This window comes from Lepisma saccharinum, chromosome 14, assembly GCF_977018435.1.
Source record: "Lepisma saccharinum chromosome 14, izLepSacc3.1, whole genome shotgun sequence".
NCBI classification, from domain to species: Eukaryota; Metazoa; Arthropoda; class Insecta; order Zygentoma; family Lepismatidae; genus Lepisma; species Lepisma saccharinum.
In genome coordinates this window covers 78,034,576-78,051,966 of record NC_139242.1, presented here as the reverse complement: position 1 = coordinate 78,051,966, position 17,391 = coordinate 78,034,576, and the positions used below count along the sequence as shown (strand labels likewise).

Below are 17,391 nucleotides of genomic sequence, written 5' to 3'. Positions count from 1 at the left end.
ATCCTTAAAAAGTAGAACATTCATCATTGCTGGGGTGCAAAAGGTGTTCTTTTCTGAGTACAAGCTGGACTGCATTTTGCAGACTAACGAGGTTCTGTCGCCAGGACCTGCAGTCAGGATAACCCTCTGTAGGAATTGTGTTGTGTCGTTCTTATGTGTTTGTAATTGTCTCTTCATCCATTTCATCCTATCACCATTCATCTACATCGTCACGATTAGCCAAATGTGGCAGAAAAGTGATGTAAAATAACTTAATACAATCATCTAATAGTGTGTATTGCTCTTGCCGTTTTGCAGATTTTTCGAGATTCAATAATCCTGCTTTATATTATAAATATCTTTAGAACTGTGAATGTTCTAAACATATATCTTTAACAGGCAATTTTGTCAGGATATATATATCAACGTGGCTCGCGGGTACTTACTCGTTATAGAGTTAACTTAATCATATTTTCTAATCCTAAGTTCTTTCCTTATTACCTGTTTCCTATTGGAATTATACTTCAAATATGATTGACGTTAATTTTTTGCTACAATTTCGTTCCAAGTTTTATCCATCTTCACGACGTTTTTATCAATCTATTGACTAGTAAATTACGCTTTTTGCTGTACATGAGCCGTGTTTTGTATTTATGAAATAGGATGGTCGACTTTGCAAGACTATATCTTCACCAAAAATCTTAAATGCATCCAGATGTCCAGGCAGTATTCTCATTCTCGCCAAACCTTCTCAAGCATGTTTTGTGTGTCGTTCCCTATGGCGGTTTCCCTGGTCACCGGACATCAGTGTGCGATTTGTTCAAAACCAACGTTTACGTTCCTCAACTTCCACAGAAACTGTCAGAATTGCAAAGGTGTATCAACACCCGCCATCGGGAACGTCACACAAGACATGCTTGAGAAGGTTTGGCAAGAATGAGAGAATGGGCATCTTTCCTACCACACATTGATTTCAAACTTCAAATATTCCTCTTTCAAATGGTGCTAATATATTCACTATTGGTGACGATACGGTCTTACAAAAACGACCAATAATTTTTGAACACCCGATATTTGTATAACTTCATATTATGGCTTTTTTTGTTTTTAATGTGGATATAATGAAGATTAAGTATTTCCTCGGGCTGTTGCTCCATACTGCTTGGTGCAAAAGTACGTGAGTCAATGTAAGAATCTAACTGGGTAATTTTACTTCGAGTAACAAGCAATGGAAATTTTCCCCAAACATATTTCTGCGGTATGTATTTAGTGTAATGTTTGAATTCTCTCTCTAGTTACCAGTAACTTCAGCTCCTGTGAGTTAATACCAGTCTCATCCTAAATAGACGGATTTGAACTTCATAATTCTAGAAATGTCCTGTTTCATAAATACCCCAGAAAGTTTTCAAACGGCAATCCACAACAACTTATTCTTAATGGCTTTTTTGTTGTTGAAAGAAATTCTCGAGATAAAGTTACCATCAGTACCTGACAGCATTGCAATTGCTTTCACAATATGAGAGTTCTGTTTGCAGATACTTAGTGGAGATATTTATCGTGGAACGCCGCCCACTTACCCTGAGGAAGAGCGCGATTCTGCAAACAACGCCTGCTTTCCAGCCTCGATCAGAGGGTAAGGCTTGCTGTGGCATTTGCCTCGGAAGTCATCGTTGTCGATCGACCAGAACATAATTCCCCCTAGGTTGTTTTCCCTCACGTATCGAGCCTGAAAGAAAAAGAAACAACAAAGCATTAACTGAAGGAAGTTTGCGATGAGTTGTTTGGAATGGCTGTTGAGGTAATTAGTATTCAGAATGTTAGTACGCGGCTTCCACTGACCTTTTCAAGAGACCTAGCCCTTTGCGAAGTTTACTGTGTGGTCGTGTATCACGAGCTCACTTCATAAATTTTAATGCCAACTTTTTAAAAATGTTTCAACTTATTATACAAGCAATAGCGCAAACTTCACAAACTTATTTAAAATTGGTGGCCACATGGATGTTCGCAGGATTTTTTTCAGGGTGGTAAACAAGGCACATCCCCCCCTCCTTACTGGTATTGTCCCCTCAAGAAAATTGCTTCAATTTGAAGTTGTCATGTTCATGCAATAATTAACATATATTATGGTGGTTCAAATTAAATTATATGCCTGAAATATATAATTTTTGGTTGACTTTCATTTTCCAGGGGAGGCCGTGGCCCCCCCTTGCCCTCCCTTCCGGATGTTCATGGGTGGTCATAATTAAAGTTTCCCTACTCGGACTTCTATGGAGCCCGTCCAAAGCTTCGAATTTCGGTGAAACTTGGTCTACAGGCTATGGGGAAGCGAGTGCCGACGAGAAAAATATAGTTCAAATTTTTAACACCAGGTGGAAATGTGGCGCATAGAATTAAATTTCCCCTACTCGGAGCCCTCTGGAGCCCGTTCGAAGCAAAATATTGCGATGGAACTCTGTTAGAGGATATGGAGGCCATGGGGAACCGATTGTTGAAAAAAATATAGTTCAAATGTTTACCAGAAGTTGGAAATGTAAAATACTTTTTGCAATATTTGCAATACAAATAAAATCCACATGTTCAGTACCTAGCCCACATACATGTATACTGGTGCTTTTCGGTACCAGATATGTTGTTCCTTTTGAGATTGTTACAATTCTAGACACACAGGAAGGTAAGGTCTTCCCGATGGCGTAGTGGTAAGTTCGTCGCCTTGTAATCAAGGGGTGCCGGGTTCGATACCTGGTTGAGGCATATTGCACAGTGGTTCGTATCCCAATTTAAACTGTAGGTCCAGTCCCGGTTAGCCTATCTGTGCATAAAGTGGACTTAAAACATAGACTCAAACTCCAACACCGGAAGGGAAATTACGTTTTACTCCTATTTCTTTTTCAGCTTAACCGCGAAAGAGATTAAGCGCGAAAGTGAAATTTTCGCGTTCAATCCGTTTCGCGCTTAATCCTTTCACTCTTAATCGGTTTTCCTCTAATTGCATTCTCGTTTAATCAGTTTATTTCGCGCTTAATCTGATATTGAATTATGTTTTTCCTTTAATCATTTTCGCCCTTGTTTCTGTCGCGCTTTTTCCTGTGTTGGGATTTGGTTTCGCTCCATATCGATTTCGCTGTTATTTCCTTTGCGCTTATTCCAGCATTCAAGACTATGGTTTCGCGCGTAATTAGTTTCACTGTTATTCACATCGCGCTTTTTTCTGGTCAATGTTTTTCGCGATTAATTTGTTTCGCTGCAATTCCTTTACCCCCACACCCCCTATACGCCTTCATGGCGTGGTGCTATGCACAGGGGGGAACACTTTACCTTTTATCACTTTTGCAATTCCTTTGAGCTTACTCCATTTCGCGGTTAATCCGTTCACGCTTGATCTGTTTCACTCCGGTTCCTTTCACGTTTAATCAGTAGCGTACGCAGGATTTCATCAAGGGGGGTGTTATTTAGAAAACTTTCTACAAATACACATTACCATTGTTTTATTATACTTTAATTAATAATAATAATAATAATAAATTAATTAATAATTATTATAATTAATTAATTAATTAATTAATTTAATTACTACTAATAATTACTACTAATGCAGCTGCTATTTATGAAAGAAATACAACCAAATTACATTTCATTTGTTTCTTTGTTACAAAATAATTCTCTAGTCAACGGTTGTATATGATAAGTGAGATATTTTAAGTGTGAAGAAAATCCATAAAAACAAGCAAATATATTAAATTTATTGAAATAATCGAAATATGAAACTCATTCAAGGAGCCGCGCTGGTCTAGTCTGACAACTTCTTGGGATATCCGGGTTCGATTCCCGGAATTGGTTGGAATTTATCCAGCCTTGTCTCCGCACCCAGCCTCATAGCAATGGGTACCTGAGAGCAACCCTGGGGGATGAAGACTACCGGAGCATGGTGCTGATCACATCACCTGCAAAATAGTTCGAGATCGAGAATCTTCGGGGCTCACCACATGGCACGGTGCTATATGCACGGGGGAATTTACATTACCTTTACCTATGGAACTCGCCCAGGATGATGATGATGATGAAGCGCGAGAATACATGTTGCCAAATTCCACTGAGTCTATGTTTTCCTTGAAAAGTAAGTTTATAGACATTCCAACACATTTATCACTTGTAGGTGATTCACAAAGCACTTCTTCAACATTATTTAATGATGTGGATGTAGACTCAGCATCACTTGAGAGTTCACAAGGGGATGTGAAATGAAGAACGTTTGCAATGAGGTCGGCACACTGCGACGAAGCAAGGAATTTTCACAATTCTCGCGAGAGTCTGCGCGAATTTTGGCAAAAAAAAAATTGCAAAATTGAACTTTGCGGCCGCTTAGATTGTGTTTGGAATGTTGTGTTTTTCTTCATGCTGCATGGGAATAATAATTCAAATTATTATTATTATTATTATTATTATTATTATTATTACTGTCGCAGATCTTTGACTGTGATAAATTAGCCATTTTTAATTTTTTCTACAGCATTTTCCATAATATTTCAAAAGCTCAAGGGGGGGGGGGGGTTTAAACCCGGTAACCCCCCCTTGCGTACGCCACTGCCGTTTAATCCTGTGTTACGTTTCGCGATTAGCTCGTATCGCGCTTAATCCCCTTCACTGTTACTCCAGCCAACACACTACCTTATTGATTTCCTACACAGTTTGCTGGGAATATGCGAGTAGATAACCAATCATAAACAAAATGTGGAGTAAGCAGAAATATGTCTATGTCTAAAAAATATTTTAATCATTAGGGACTCGTACCTTATGTCGTACAATTTCTTCATCATCGTATCCAACCCACTGGTTGCCTTTGTATGCGTAAGGGCCCACAGCTTCTGCATTTGGTTTGATCACTTTCCAATTGCCTTTGCTTACGCTTTCGCAGATCTGAAACAGAATTGGAAGAATTATAACATTAACGAACTACAAGAATATAGCATAATGAATACAGAAAGAAGAAATATTATTGAAAGTAGTATTAGGATTTTTTTTTAAAAAAAAGTAGCAATAACAAAGTTAAAAGTAGAATTTGTTAACTGTGAGTAATTTGGAATTAAGTACAAAAATGAAACCTTTTATTCTTATATGCATACACACCTCGTTGAGTGAATAGAAAGTAACAAACAAATTGCCCATCGAAAAGTCCAATCATCTGGTTTTATACAATACGATTGATTGATTTGCTTTATTTTACTTTGCTTTTGTGTCACTTTTGGCTAATTGCAAAGATGGGGATGAGTGACGATATGATGAAATTTATGAATTGACACTCGCACACATCCATGTCCAGGCCGGGATTTGAACCCGGGACCCCTGGCATCGTAGCGCGATGTGCTAACCACTCCACCACGGGGACAGGCTTTATGCAATACGAGTTCTCAGAATTGATACCAAAATTCAAGTGAAGCAGAGGTGAGCCTACGCACCAGCATCACTATACAATGTCATTAAATGGTATTTATATACACACACATAAACAGGAAATAGGGGAAAATGAATGGAAATAATGGACAATTTGTTTGGTAATATTTATGCACCACACTGTACGCTGCTGTGATAGAACTGTACTCGCCTCGTAGTATGCGAGGTAACCCTTCTCGCGGGTGGCGTCCCCTTGCTCCCCCGGCCCGTCCGCAGGGGAGCCGATGTCCGTAGCGATGGGGTTGAACAGCGTGTAGGACCTTCCGTACGTCGGGATTCCCACCACCAGCTTATCTCTGTCGGCTCCTTTCTTTATGTAGTAGTTCACCGTGTAGTCCTGCAAGAGTCATTGTATAGCATTATGGCACTGTGGAATTCTTATCATTAATAACTGTAACAATCTTACAACTTGACCAAGGCGAGAAAAACTATCTGACGCCGTAGTCGAATTTTTAACCATAAGTGGTGGAACTTGCGTGACAACGAAAAATAGAGACGTAATGTTTAGCGTTGTTGAATTTCTTGGCAGCAAGGCAGGGGAGGGAAGCTGTATCTGGCAACACTGGGCACTTGGGCACAAGTGAGCGGTACACGAAAGGAGAAAACAAATGACTGCCCACTTCAGTTCTCGAGTTCAGGGCTCTTCTCATCCTGATCCAGCAGTACTTATCATTCCTTCTGCTTTGTGGCCTAATGTTTGATTGTCAATGTGGACCAGTATCTGATATTCTTCCTCATTACCGAATTTACTTCTGTTACCCATAGTAAATTATAAAATGCGTCCCCTTATAATAATTATATTTTTTAAAAAAATATTAAGAGTTTCACATAATTAATAACCAGAGTAGTCTTAACGGACGCCACGTCAACCAGTTCTTCCTAGAAAATAAGTAAAACTAGATAAATAAATACCCTCTAGCTTAAATGCAATTGTTGCATGCTATTTACAATTAATTAAGTGTAAAATATCATTTTTCGCTTGAATTTCTACTGTGTCCCAGTTAAAAGTACCCGGCTCAAAGGCATTTGTCTATGAGGCAAATGGCTATATTGCACGAGTGAAATGGAATAGTCCATTGTAACGTGAACCGTGGTAGGTACCCAACGTCATTTCTTTTTAACCATCCTTAGCATGTAACTGTTGATCGGAACCGGGCTACTTTTACCTGGGACACCCTGTATGTAGTGCTTCTCTTGTGTGTGGCAGAAGCGGAAGCGAAACACTAGACGAAAACTAGCTTTGGAATCCAATCCTTTAATCTCAAATAACGCTGCATGGAATTGAATGCTTTAATTTGAAATAACGCTACCTATGGAGTGCGTTTGCGTTACTAGTGATGCCACAGATTACCCTACGCCCTTTGTCGTCATACCTTGTATAAGTACGAAGGAAGCAAGACCATACTTACGATGTTGAGCTGCGCGTCAAAGTTGTACTCGCTGTCTTCCACCAGAGAGTAGAGGGGGCTGTGGTGGTTGACGGTTGGCTCGAACGCCGAGTGGTAGTCGTAGCTCAGGATATTCAAGAAGTCTAGGTACCTGGGGGTGTAAGCAAGGTGGATTGGTTTAAATCGCTTTAAAGAAATAATTTATAGAATAATGTACATAAGGATTATGTAGATATCAGAATCCCTTTTCGTGAAAGTTCAAAAATCTTGTAATCATTTAATGGTGTTCATTATGTTCTAAGAAAGAAAGGAAGCAAATTATACGTACTGGTGGTGTGAAGCTCATACGAAAGGAAATGTAATATGCAAACTGTAAACGCACTTAACATTTCTCTTGATTGGAAATTCAATAATTTTCATTGGCAAAAATAGCAAACATTTTTTGTTGAAAAATACACAAAATACTAATCATGTTAAACAGTAAATAGTGTAATTATTATCATTAAACTGTAAATAAACATGGCAGCTGATATTTTGCAAACTATCCTTAAGAAATTGCCAAAATTCAGCTACAAAGACGATTACAATTATAGAGTAAGAATGTTTTATTTTTGCTGGAAGAAAAGTTACTGAATTATTATAGTTTCATTAACACACCCAACACACATTTCCATAGTAGATTTATATATACGGTATCAGAAACAGAAAAATGTATATTTTTTATTTGCTTTAATCAAACTGTTCAAATATTTACAGGGCCGTTTACTAGAAAAACCTTTCTATAAAAATCATACATCTGTATGTGTGGTGCCAAAAATCATACAAGCAATTTTAAGTGTGTTATTGTTTTAAAAAAATGAAACAAATCGATTTAAATAAAATAATCATCAAAAATGATTTTTTAAGTAAAAAACCATGATTTGTATCAACCCTGGGTGCAAGTTCTAAATGCTCTCAGTACACACACACTGCACCATTTCATTCAGTAGAACGAAAGGATAAAATAGTGTTAGAGCATCTACAACTCTTTCAGACCACGCTCTGCATGTAATTTTAACTTTTTCGTTCTTATAACCCCATGTTCCAGTCATTTATAATAGGTTTCACGTGTTGCGTAAGGTAATTTCACACCGAAGTGTGTCTTGAAGACAAACCAACGGAATACAAGCTTAGTGGAGCGTGTCACGCCCTTAAAGTGTGAGACGTTGCTACTGGTTGATGCGTTTTCAAGCAACATTCTGCTTGTCACTTGTCACACATCTTTCTAGATGATAGTTCAGTGGAATTTAGAGTATGTCCAAATGAAATTCCAGTTACTGCCAAAAACTTATTTAGAGAAACTTGCGAAGTACAAAATTAAGGATGCAAAATACTACTTTTGTGCTGTTAGATGATTTATTTCCGTTAGTTGATTAATTAATACGTGCTGTTATAGCCTTATATTGTCTCTTACCTGTTCAATCATAATTATTAACTGATCTATTTTAATAATATTGTTATTAATAGACATGTTTCCCTCCCGAAATATACGTAGATAGATCAGTGCGGGTTACTGCCCATCTGTTTCATGCACCTATTACGAACATGATGTCAACGTGGGATAAAATATTGTACTGAGAGATTAGCTAGGTCAACATCATCGTCAAGGGTACCTGTCTGCTCTACCGGAAGCCGCTAAAGAAAGGAGGAACTCTCACCTGTTGAGTTTGGGGACATCGTAACCCTTATCGATGTACTCTATGCCGGCTGGGACAGCCATGGTCAGCAGGAGCCTCGGTCGGCCTGTCTTTCTGCTCTCTCTGTCGAACTCCTCGCGAAGTTCCTGAAACATGCACAACAGTCAATTGTACCGTAACAGATCAAAGGAAAAGTCTTTTCCAAGTTTAATATTTATGTTATGTGTTCTCGTTTACTTTGTAACGTGACGTCGTCATAATTCAATGTATTTTTAAAGTATGACACAGCTGTACCAAAAATACATAGCCACAACCGTTCAAAATTCGGCAATATGTTTCGCAAATATGGCCATATCTCAAATGATAATCCTTTGATATAATTGCAATGCTCATGCAATTATAAGAATTATATCATCATACAAGATCGAATGATTAATACTCCAATCGATATACAACCGTAAACAAAATACTATTTAATCAAATTCGAATAATGCTAATGTCAAATGTAAATTCTTAAAACGCATACACGAAATTGTATTCAATCATATTTATACAGAATAAAATTGTTATATTGTTCTTACATTATTCACTTCGAAAAAATATCAAACAAGAGTGTAGACTGCACAGAAAAAATATACAATATAAAGGCAGTGTCATGATACTTTGAGCAGTTGTGAATTCTGAATTTAGGCTCAAAGTATTTGAACTTTATCCAGCTGGTAACAACCAAAGCGGAAGAATTAAAATGCCACTTTCCTTTCTTTTTTACTTGTCATCTTTCCCCATTGTTACAAAAAAATCCATCAAGTCTCAGAGTTTAGCTGTTTCTTTGTATCTAGTTTTTGTCTATTAATTATCCTCATCGTCGCGAATAACTTCAAAAAATAACTAATAATTGCAATATCGGTAAGTATATTTAGAATTCATCTTCATTTTCTACAATTTATTACTAAAGTCGAAGCAAAAATAATAAATATTTTTCACGCGTATTAAACAATTCAAAGTCCAATTTATAAATATATTAATTATTTTTTTAAAAAAATTACAACAACCAAGTCCATGCTTTAATTTTTCATTATTGTTAATACTAACATTCCAGTCATCGTCCCATATTCTTTTAAATACGTTCTCTACACAAGGATATAGGGTATTATAGCCTATCGATTACACGCATCTGAAAATACATTTGGTTTGCAAGAAGACGTTACCTGTACAAGAGAAACATAGTTTTCCTTGTCATAAGCTTTTCCGCCGTCTCTAAAAGCAGGATATTCCCAGTCGAGATCCAGCCCGTCGAACTGGTACTGTCGGAGGAACCTGATGACGTTCTTCACGAATTCCTCTCTCCTGTCCTCATCGGCCACCAGAGGGGAGAAGCGAGCGGATCCCTCGTTCCATCCGCCAATGGCCAGAAGGGTCTTCAGGTTCTTGTTGTAGGTTTTCAAGCCGTTGAATTTGGCGTAACCACCTGATCAAAAATGAAAGAGTTTACAAATCAGTTGGAAAAACATTAAATAACTTATTGATATACAGTTTATGCTAGTTTAAGTAATGTGCTCAAACGTTAGCTCCCACAATTAACAACAAATATTATGACCTTTTGAGCTACAATTAACTGCAACTTGTAGAATAAAAATTCCTTTATTTAGCGGGCGAGGTTCAGCCACAGACAGCTCTACCACCTAACCCTTGCATTAGCTTCATAGTTAATACAAGACAAATAATACAAATAAACATGACTCCAGAAAAATAAACAATTAAAACTAAAGGAGAAACAAAGAATTTCACATCTACCTACAGTTAAGGACAAATCGCTAATATTAGAAATAATAATAATGTTACTACAATCGAAAGTGGAAAGAGACTCGTAATTTTGAATTGGCCATGACAATAAACTCATGATTCTCGAGTGATGAGATGGTAAATTCATGGGCAAGGCCCATATTTGTTTATACTCTAATGTATTCCCTTTTTAGAACGAAAGGCTCATTTGAAAAAGGGGGGGGGGTATAGTGCCATGCCACATTATTTCAAATGAAATTACATGAAAGTCGGTTACAAACATTATCAAATAAATATATTTTCCGATGATTTATCTACAGAGTTCTAGCGGCAGAAGAAAATTTCCGAGTTTAAACACAGATTTGTGAATTTGTTGTAAGTCTGTTTGTCACGAGTACGAAAATGTAGCATGGCAATATAGCGCTCAGACCCCTTCATTTATATCAAAATACTGTAATTTTGAATGTGTGCATCAACACTTGGTTTTCTGATTGTTTAAAAATAGCAAATGTCATTTCGGTCTCGGTTTAATTTTATTTCATTTTATTATTTAAATAACAAGCCCAAATTTATGTATAAACTAATAGTTTTTAGTAGTTAGCATATTTGTTGCGCACTTCCGTAAAATGTGCAATTGTGAGACGTGAATTAGTTTTTGAGAACAGGCATTCTTTTCCTTCGATATTCCGATCTCTTCATTCTTAAACTCGCTTCAGATTTCATCCCACATAAAGCCCGTTTTATTGTTTAGAATCATATAGATTTAGACTAAATGAACATTATATACACGTACCATTAGGTGAATAGTATCTTACATTATTGTTGTGAGTGCTAGTTAGTAAATGTCATATTTCCAGAAAATTATATAAAGGATCATTGCACAAGTTAACTAATTCTGCACTGCCATTTGGGCCAACACAACCTTCCAAACTCTTTTCCTCAACATATTTTACTTTCTACAACTAATTAATTGCAGTAAGTTCTCACGTGCTAAGAATTCCAATTGAAAAGTGGTAAGCACGTGTGCTACTTTCAAAGGCAAAAAGTTGAATTAATTGTACTTCTTGTTTCAATTAATTACTCCCTTTGTGTAGACCAAAACCCCTGAGGAGGAATGTACACAAAACATTCTCCGTGTTGAAAAGTGAACATTTATTTCACGTTCGTTTGTTCCTTGTTGAAAGTTTGGAACACAGACCCGCCTCATACCAAACTCTAGATTAAGTTTCAAGAGTGCTTTTTTGTGTAGTGTTATAGTGGAACACAGGATAAAATTTTGCACTTGTTATAGATAAAGGCTGTTGACAATCTCTTTGACGACAAATAACTGTCGCATCTTTTTATCCTTAATCTTAAATGAACGAGGATTTATATCTGTATAGTTATCTGAGAAAGTTATAAGCAAATGAATTTTGCAAAAACACCTCACTTTAAGAGTTTTACCTTTTCAAAGTGTAATTTTTCCTTGTTTATGGACCTAAGTCACTCTGTTATATATTTCCTTCCACTGTTTATTTTGTATCCTAGCACATGTATCTCTTAGTATGCATGTGTCTACTAGCAACTGCTTCTCTTTTAGTATTTTTCTATTTTAGAATCCACATTCTATACCATTACTCACCTGCATCAATATTTGAATACTAAAAAAGAGCTTTGTCGATGTGCAGAAGAAATTAAATGGTCTTAGCTGCTTCAAATACATAATGTGAATGTATGAAATACAAACATAACGTGAGAAATTTTAAGGAAAAGAAAGACTATCTCACCTTGCTCGATGTCCTGGTACTTGTCGTATGGCCTCAACCCGTTCTCCCTTGTGAGGCCCCCAAAGGCATAGATGAGGTGGGTGCAGAGGTAAGGGTTGATGTTCTGTGGTGAGAACTTGGCTGTGCCTGGTCGGTACACGGACCAGTTGGTGTAATAGCAAACGACTTTCTTATTTCCTGGGTTGTCTTTTGCAGCAATCTCATCTGGAAATAAGAATAATATATGCATAACGTGCAATGTGTTCATGTGAATAACAGCGTGAGCGTGTACGTAACACTTACTTTTTTAAGGAATTCTAACTGTAAGGAGCTCTAACTTTAACATAGTCACTTAGAAGTAACGTTATCGGCAGTTACTTTACCATACATAAATACTAAACTTGAAATTTTGTAACTTAGGGAAAGAGCTGCATTTGGAAACTCTGGATGCTAGGGTGAAAGGATTTTCGTATAATCACCTAAGGCCAGGGTTGTTAAAGGTTCAGGAACCCATACATTCTAATGGGTTATATTGGGTTCCGCAACAGGACCGGTACCTTGATTCTCACACACTTTAAATTCGGCCCGAGTTGCCTATTGTTTCATTTCAATACGGAACTTGGAACGGATTTAAATTGATCCGGAAAAAAGGTTACTGAACCGAATTGAAATTCTTTTCACATAAAAATGTTCTTTACATGCTAGAACCCATATAAACTTGATTATGAAAAACTAAATATGCTGACCAAGGCAGTAATTTATTTTATTAAAAACATAAACTAAACGTAACGTTTCAACCTTCTAGCAAGGTCTTCTTCAGACTCTGTATCAAGTACAAACAGATACTGTTTTTGTATCTTGTTACTTTTGTACTTGATACAGAGTCTGAAGAAGACCTTGCTAGAAGGTTGAAACGTTACGTTTAGTTTATGTTTTTAATAAAATAAATTACTGCCTTGGTCAGCATATTTAGTTTTTCATAATCATGGAAACAAGGCTTAATGGTGTTATAATAAACTTGATGATTTTCTCACCTGGACCGGAATTGAATTTACTTAACAACCCTGCCTAAGGCGACGAAATCTAGGCTGCGTTGCCTGTTAAATTTATAACATCCACACTTTATTTCAATTCTTCACTTCTAATAGAGAGCAGACTTCAGTGTCTTGTGTGGATTGCACCATTTATTTGGAACTACTATGGAACGCCATAGTCGATCATAATAAAATTAATCATTCAAGCAAAGCTCACTACTACTTTAATTAAGTTACATTTTTAACCAAGTAACTGTCCCTGTAACTTCTTTACTTTTTAAAGGTAACTTTCCAAACGCCAGTAAATTTAGTACGCATCGTACTCACACATGAAGACATGACGAAGTAAATGAAAATGAAGCTCGTACAACTGGTAGCCCATACTAGAATGTAGTGATGAACCCATATCCTTACTTTAAATACTCAAACCATTTACAAAATCAGAGCTCTGTCGGTACAAAATATTATATTGTGCATAAAACTCAGAAGATAAAATTTAAAATTTCAAAGAGAAAAATGCAACAATTCGGAAATGTGCTGATAGAATAACTGTCTTGTAATTTGTAAACTATATGGAAAAAATTATTTAGCACATAATACTGAAACCTTTATCTGACTGGAAATCACTCCAAGGCAACGATGAAAGATTGATTGATTGATTGATTGATTTGCTTTATTTTACTTTGCCTTTTGTGCCACTTTTGGCTAATTTGCGAAGATGGGGATGAGTGATGATATGATTAAATTGACGAATGGACACTCACAGACGTCCATGCCCAGACCGGGATTCGAACCCGGGACCCCCCGGCGTCGTAGCAACGATGAAAGAGTGCCATAAAATACAAGAATATAACTAACCCAGTTGGTACTACTCTTAATCAACTGATGTTCTGAAATTTGATACTGTGCTCTCAATCTGGGAACAGAAATAAGGTGATATTGTTTGTGTATTTAAGCCTCCGAATATTATTGGTTGTAGAGTGTATTTTAATGTTTGGAAATGGAAACAGAGCAATTGCCACAGAAGTCACATTAATCTAAGAGTGGTAAATGGGTAATACGTTAGGCAAATTAACTGTCATGATTAGTGTATTCCTAATCAAAAATGTCCTAATTTAAACTAGGACTGAGCCAATATATTTATCAGGCAATGGAGGGGGATGGGCACCCCTGGGTATAAGTATGGATATCTGTACAACCCATTCAGGTTGACAAGTAGCGTTTCCTCTCTGTTCCTAGGTGTCTAGGACAGACATTTAATTTCTCTCTCTGAAGGAAAAACTACGAACTTTCTTAAGAGACCGCAGAAATGTAGTCCATGACCTGCCCTAATCCTTGACCTGATACACATATTACATCCACCCAGACCGAAAAAGGGAAAATGTAAGTTACGTTCCCACCCACTAGCACGTATATCACCGGGTCTTCACGCCATTCCCTCGCTCACTTTTACTCTTCCGTGGCGCAGATTTTGACCAACATTTCATAACGGTCGAGCCCTGACATTCGCAGAAACTGGGCCTACGCAAGATGACGTAAGGAGCACTGTGTCGGCGTGAGAAAAAAGGAAGATGAAATCTCGGTAACGGTTTTTTAATCGCACGCCCGTTCCACATAGTTAACCGTTTGGTCATCACACAAGAGCTACGTATCTCGCAACGACTTTGTGAACGCAAGAAGTCTCAACATCAAGGTCGTTTACACATTCGTGTAACGGAAACTCGTAAGTCTTTGGTCTGGTAACACTGACCTTGAACGGGCTTCCTTTCACCTTCTCTTGTTTTTTCCCCCTTGCACTCTTCCTCTTTTTTTACGCGTAACCACATTATGTATTCATTTTCCGTAATGGAAAGCAACCGGACGTGATTTAATGTGTGACATCAACATGATTAATAGTAATTGTGAGCAACAATTTAACGTATGTGGATTTTAAATATCAGCCATGCGAAGGCTGACTGTGAAAGCGATTGAAAATCTGTTAGGATTTCTTAAAGTGTCACGACGGATGTGGTTAAGTATTGGGCGTCTTCAAGGAAAACGTCAAGTGAGTTGAGGGTGGAATTAAGTGATACTCTTTATGCTACTTTTCTTATTTTGCAAGAAAACCGGAACTACCCACGAACGGATTCAAAAGGACGCAAGGAGTGCAAGGGCAATGCTTAATGAGATTTCGTCTTTTAAAAAGTCTACAACAGGAAAGAGATTACAACAGAGGAAAGATTTTAGACAGGGAACGAATGTTTAACTAAATTTTACTTGTGGTTTGAACATTTGTCGCAATCTATTCTTGCATCATACTTTGTGTTAGTTTCGTTGGAATTATCAACTGAGGAAGAAAATCTTTAATAGAAAAGTAGAAGACATCAGAAAGAATCGAGAGCAACTAAGAAAAAGCAAGAGAATTGAAGAAACCAGACTCGTATGGGCAAAAAAAGAGAAAGAAATGAAACAAGATATAGAGAATAAATAAGCGATACAAAAAAGGGAGGGAAAGAAGGAAAAGAAAAGTGACAGAGAAAAAAGAAGAGAAATATACACATAGAGAAAGAAAGATAAATAACAGAAGATCAACAGAGAGGGAATAAAAAGAAAATTAGAGAACGGGAAGGAAAACATAGAGAGAACTGATCATATTCTTCTGCCACGAAGAAAGAGATACAAAACTGAGAAAGAAAAGTGGAAAGCAAAGAAAAATATGACAAGAAAATAAAACTAGGAAAGAGTTACAAGTAAGGAGAGTTATTCAAGTGGGTCTACATTACTCCATTTTGAAGCTTCTCTGTAATGTTGCCAGTAGAAAGTGAATGGGAAACTGTCACATTTATTACACCTCTAAATCACATAATTGGAGTAAACGTCATTTTATTAACATTTTTTTCCTATCTCACAGCCCTTTTCTCTCTCTTATGGTGTTATCATTTGATTACGAGGTTGTTGCATTGATTAAGAGTTGGCACTTCAAGCTTGTAGTAGAAAATGATTGGATAGTTCCATGTATCAGTCGCCTCAGTACAAAGAAAATAAAAGAATCATGAGTGTATATTTCCATATAACTGTTCATTTTGGTACAAGAATAATTATTGTTGTACAGATTATAATCTGTGTGGTTCATTTTGTTTATGAATTCGTCATTTTCAGCACAATGCCGTCATAGGCCATGCTCACTTTCGTTCTACGGTCATTCTTCTGAAGCTGGCATCACGGAAGAAATCACAGTGATGCAACTGACGTCATGCATTGTTTATCACGGCACGAAACGTTTCCCTCTTACTCATTGTCATTAATCTTCTGCAGTGCTAACGAATCCTTTCACACGTTCATTGTGCGTTACCCTGCCAACTATCGATGTCTAAAGAACTGTGATAAATAGGGACAGTTTTGTTTCCTATATACTGTTTAGAAGCTACAACAAATTTCCAATATTTTACCGTTAAAATTTAACAGTCAACGAGTTAATTTACAACAACGATATGTAACCATTCTTATTTAAATTTGTATAATTTATGATGCATTAAAGTAGATAATGATTATGGATTGCAATTCTGTACACCACAAATATATTTTTAGAAAGTTTATTATTAAAATTATATTAATTATTTTAAATAGGTTATGTAATGACCGTTAATATTTTTAAAAAAACTGTCATGGTAATATTTTTTACGGTAGTTAGATGGCAGCGGAAATTGACGGCTTTAGACCGTAATTTCTTCCATGAACGTTTTACAGTGTAGATTTAAAAGATTGAACATACGTAATTATGAAATTCTCTTACCTAAAGCTGAATGTACAAATTACGTAAGCACCAGTGTCCTATGGAGAGAATAATTATTTTGTACAATTAAGGAACGCGTATCAATTACTATAGGCAAAGTTATTCATATAGGCTGTTACTTTATTTTTTTAAAAATCCTCTTCGTAAACTTAATTTTCATTTCAACGAACATTATAGTGCAATTACGATGGATAGTTTCCTCGTTCAAATTAATATCTGTATGCTATATTTTCTAACAGTTATTTCCAAGCACGTAGTATTTCGAGCATTAGCTTTCAGTTGAAAGGTTTGTTGTTTCTCTGGTGCCATTTTAGGGAACGAAATATATTTTTTTATAATTCCTTCATTACAGCAGGAGGAGATCTAGATTTTTAACTGGATATTAGCAACAATATAAAAGTACGTCAAGTAACAAAGAAACTAGAACAAAGCAAGATGACACACAGGAGCTTAATTTTTTCTAAGTTCGACAAAAAAATGTACGAGTTAAAAATGTCTATTTGGCTTCAGATTTCGTTAAAATACTTTGATAATGTATGAAAGTGCCTTCTGGTTATTGTGTAAAAC

General features: G+C 36.6%; 2 protein-coding genes across 6 annotated transcripts in view; one reads left to right on the top strand and one right to left on the bottom strand.

Annotated features, from left to right (window-relative positions):
* Positions 1-17,391, top strand: part of dila (centrosomal protein dilatory) — a 229,124-nt gene that overhangs the window by 19,945 nt on the left and 191,788 nt on the right. The window lies entirely within an intron of this gene.
* The window catches only part of Cht6 (Chitinase 6), a 149,604-nt gene that overhangs the window by 23,966 nt on the left and 108,247 nt on the right, over positions 1-17,391 (bottom strand). For all 5 annotated transcript variants that reach the window (XM_083136021.1, XM_083136023.1, XM_083136020.1 and 2 more), the window contains 7 exons: positions 12,040-12,243; positions 9,700-9,959; positions 8,513-8,637; positions 6,837-6,966; positions 5,579-5,764; positions 4,768-4,893; positions 1,557-1,705 (listed from right to left, as the gene is read on the bottom strand). In XM_083136021.1, coding sequence (XP_082992147.1) covers positions 1,557-1,705; positions 4,768-4,893; positions 5,579-5,764; positions 6,837-6,966; positions 8,513-8,637; positions 9,700-9,959; positions 12,040-12,243 — 1,180 coding nt within the window. The remainder of the gene's footprint in view (positions 1-1,556; positions 1,706-4,767; positions 4,894-5,578; positions 5,765-6,836; positions 6,967-8,512; positions 8,638-9,699; positions 9,960-12,039; positions 12,244-17,391) is intronic.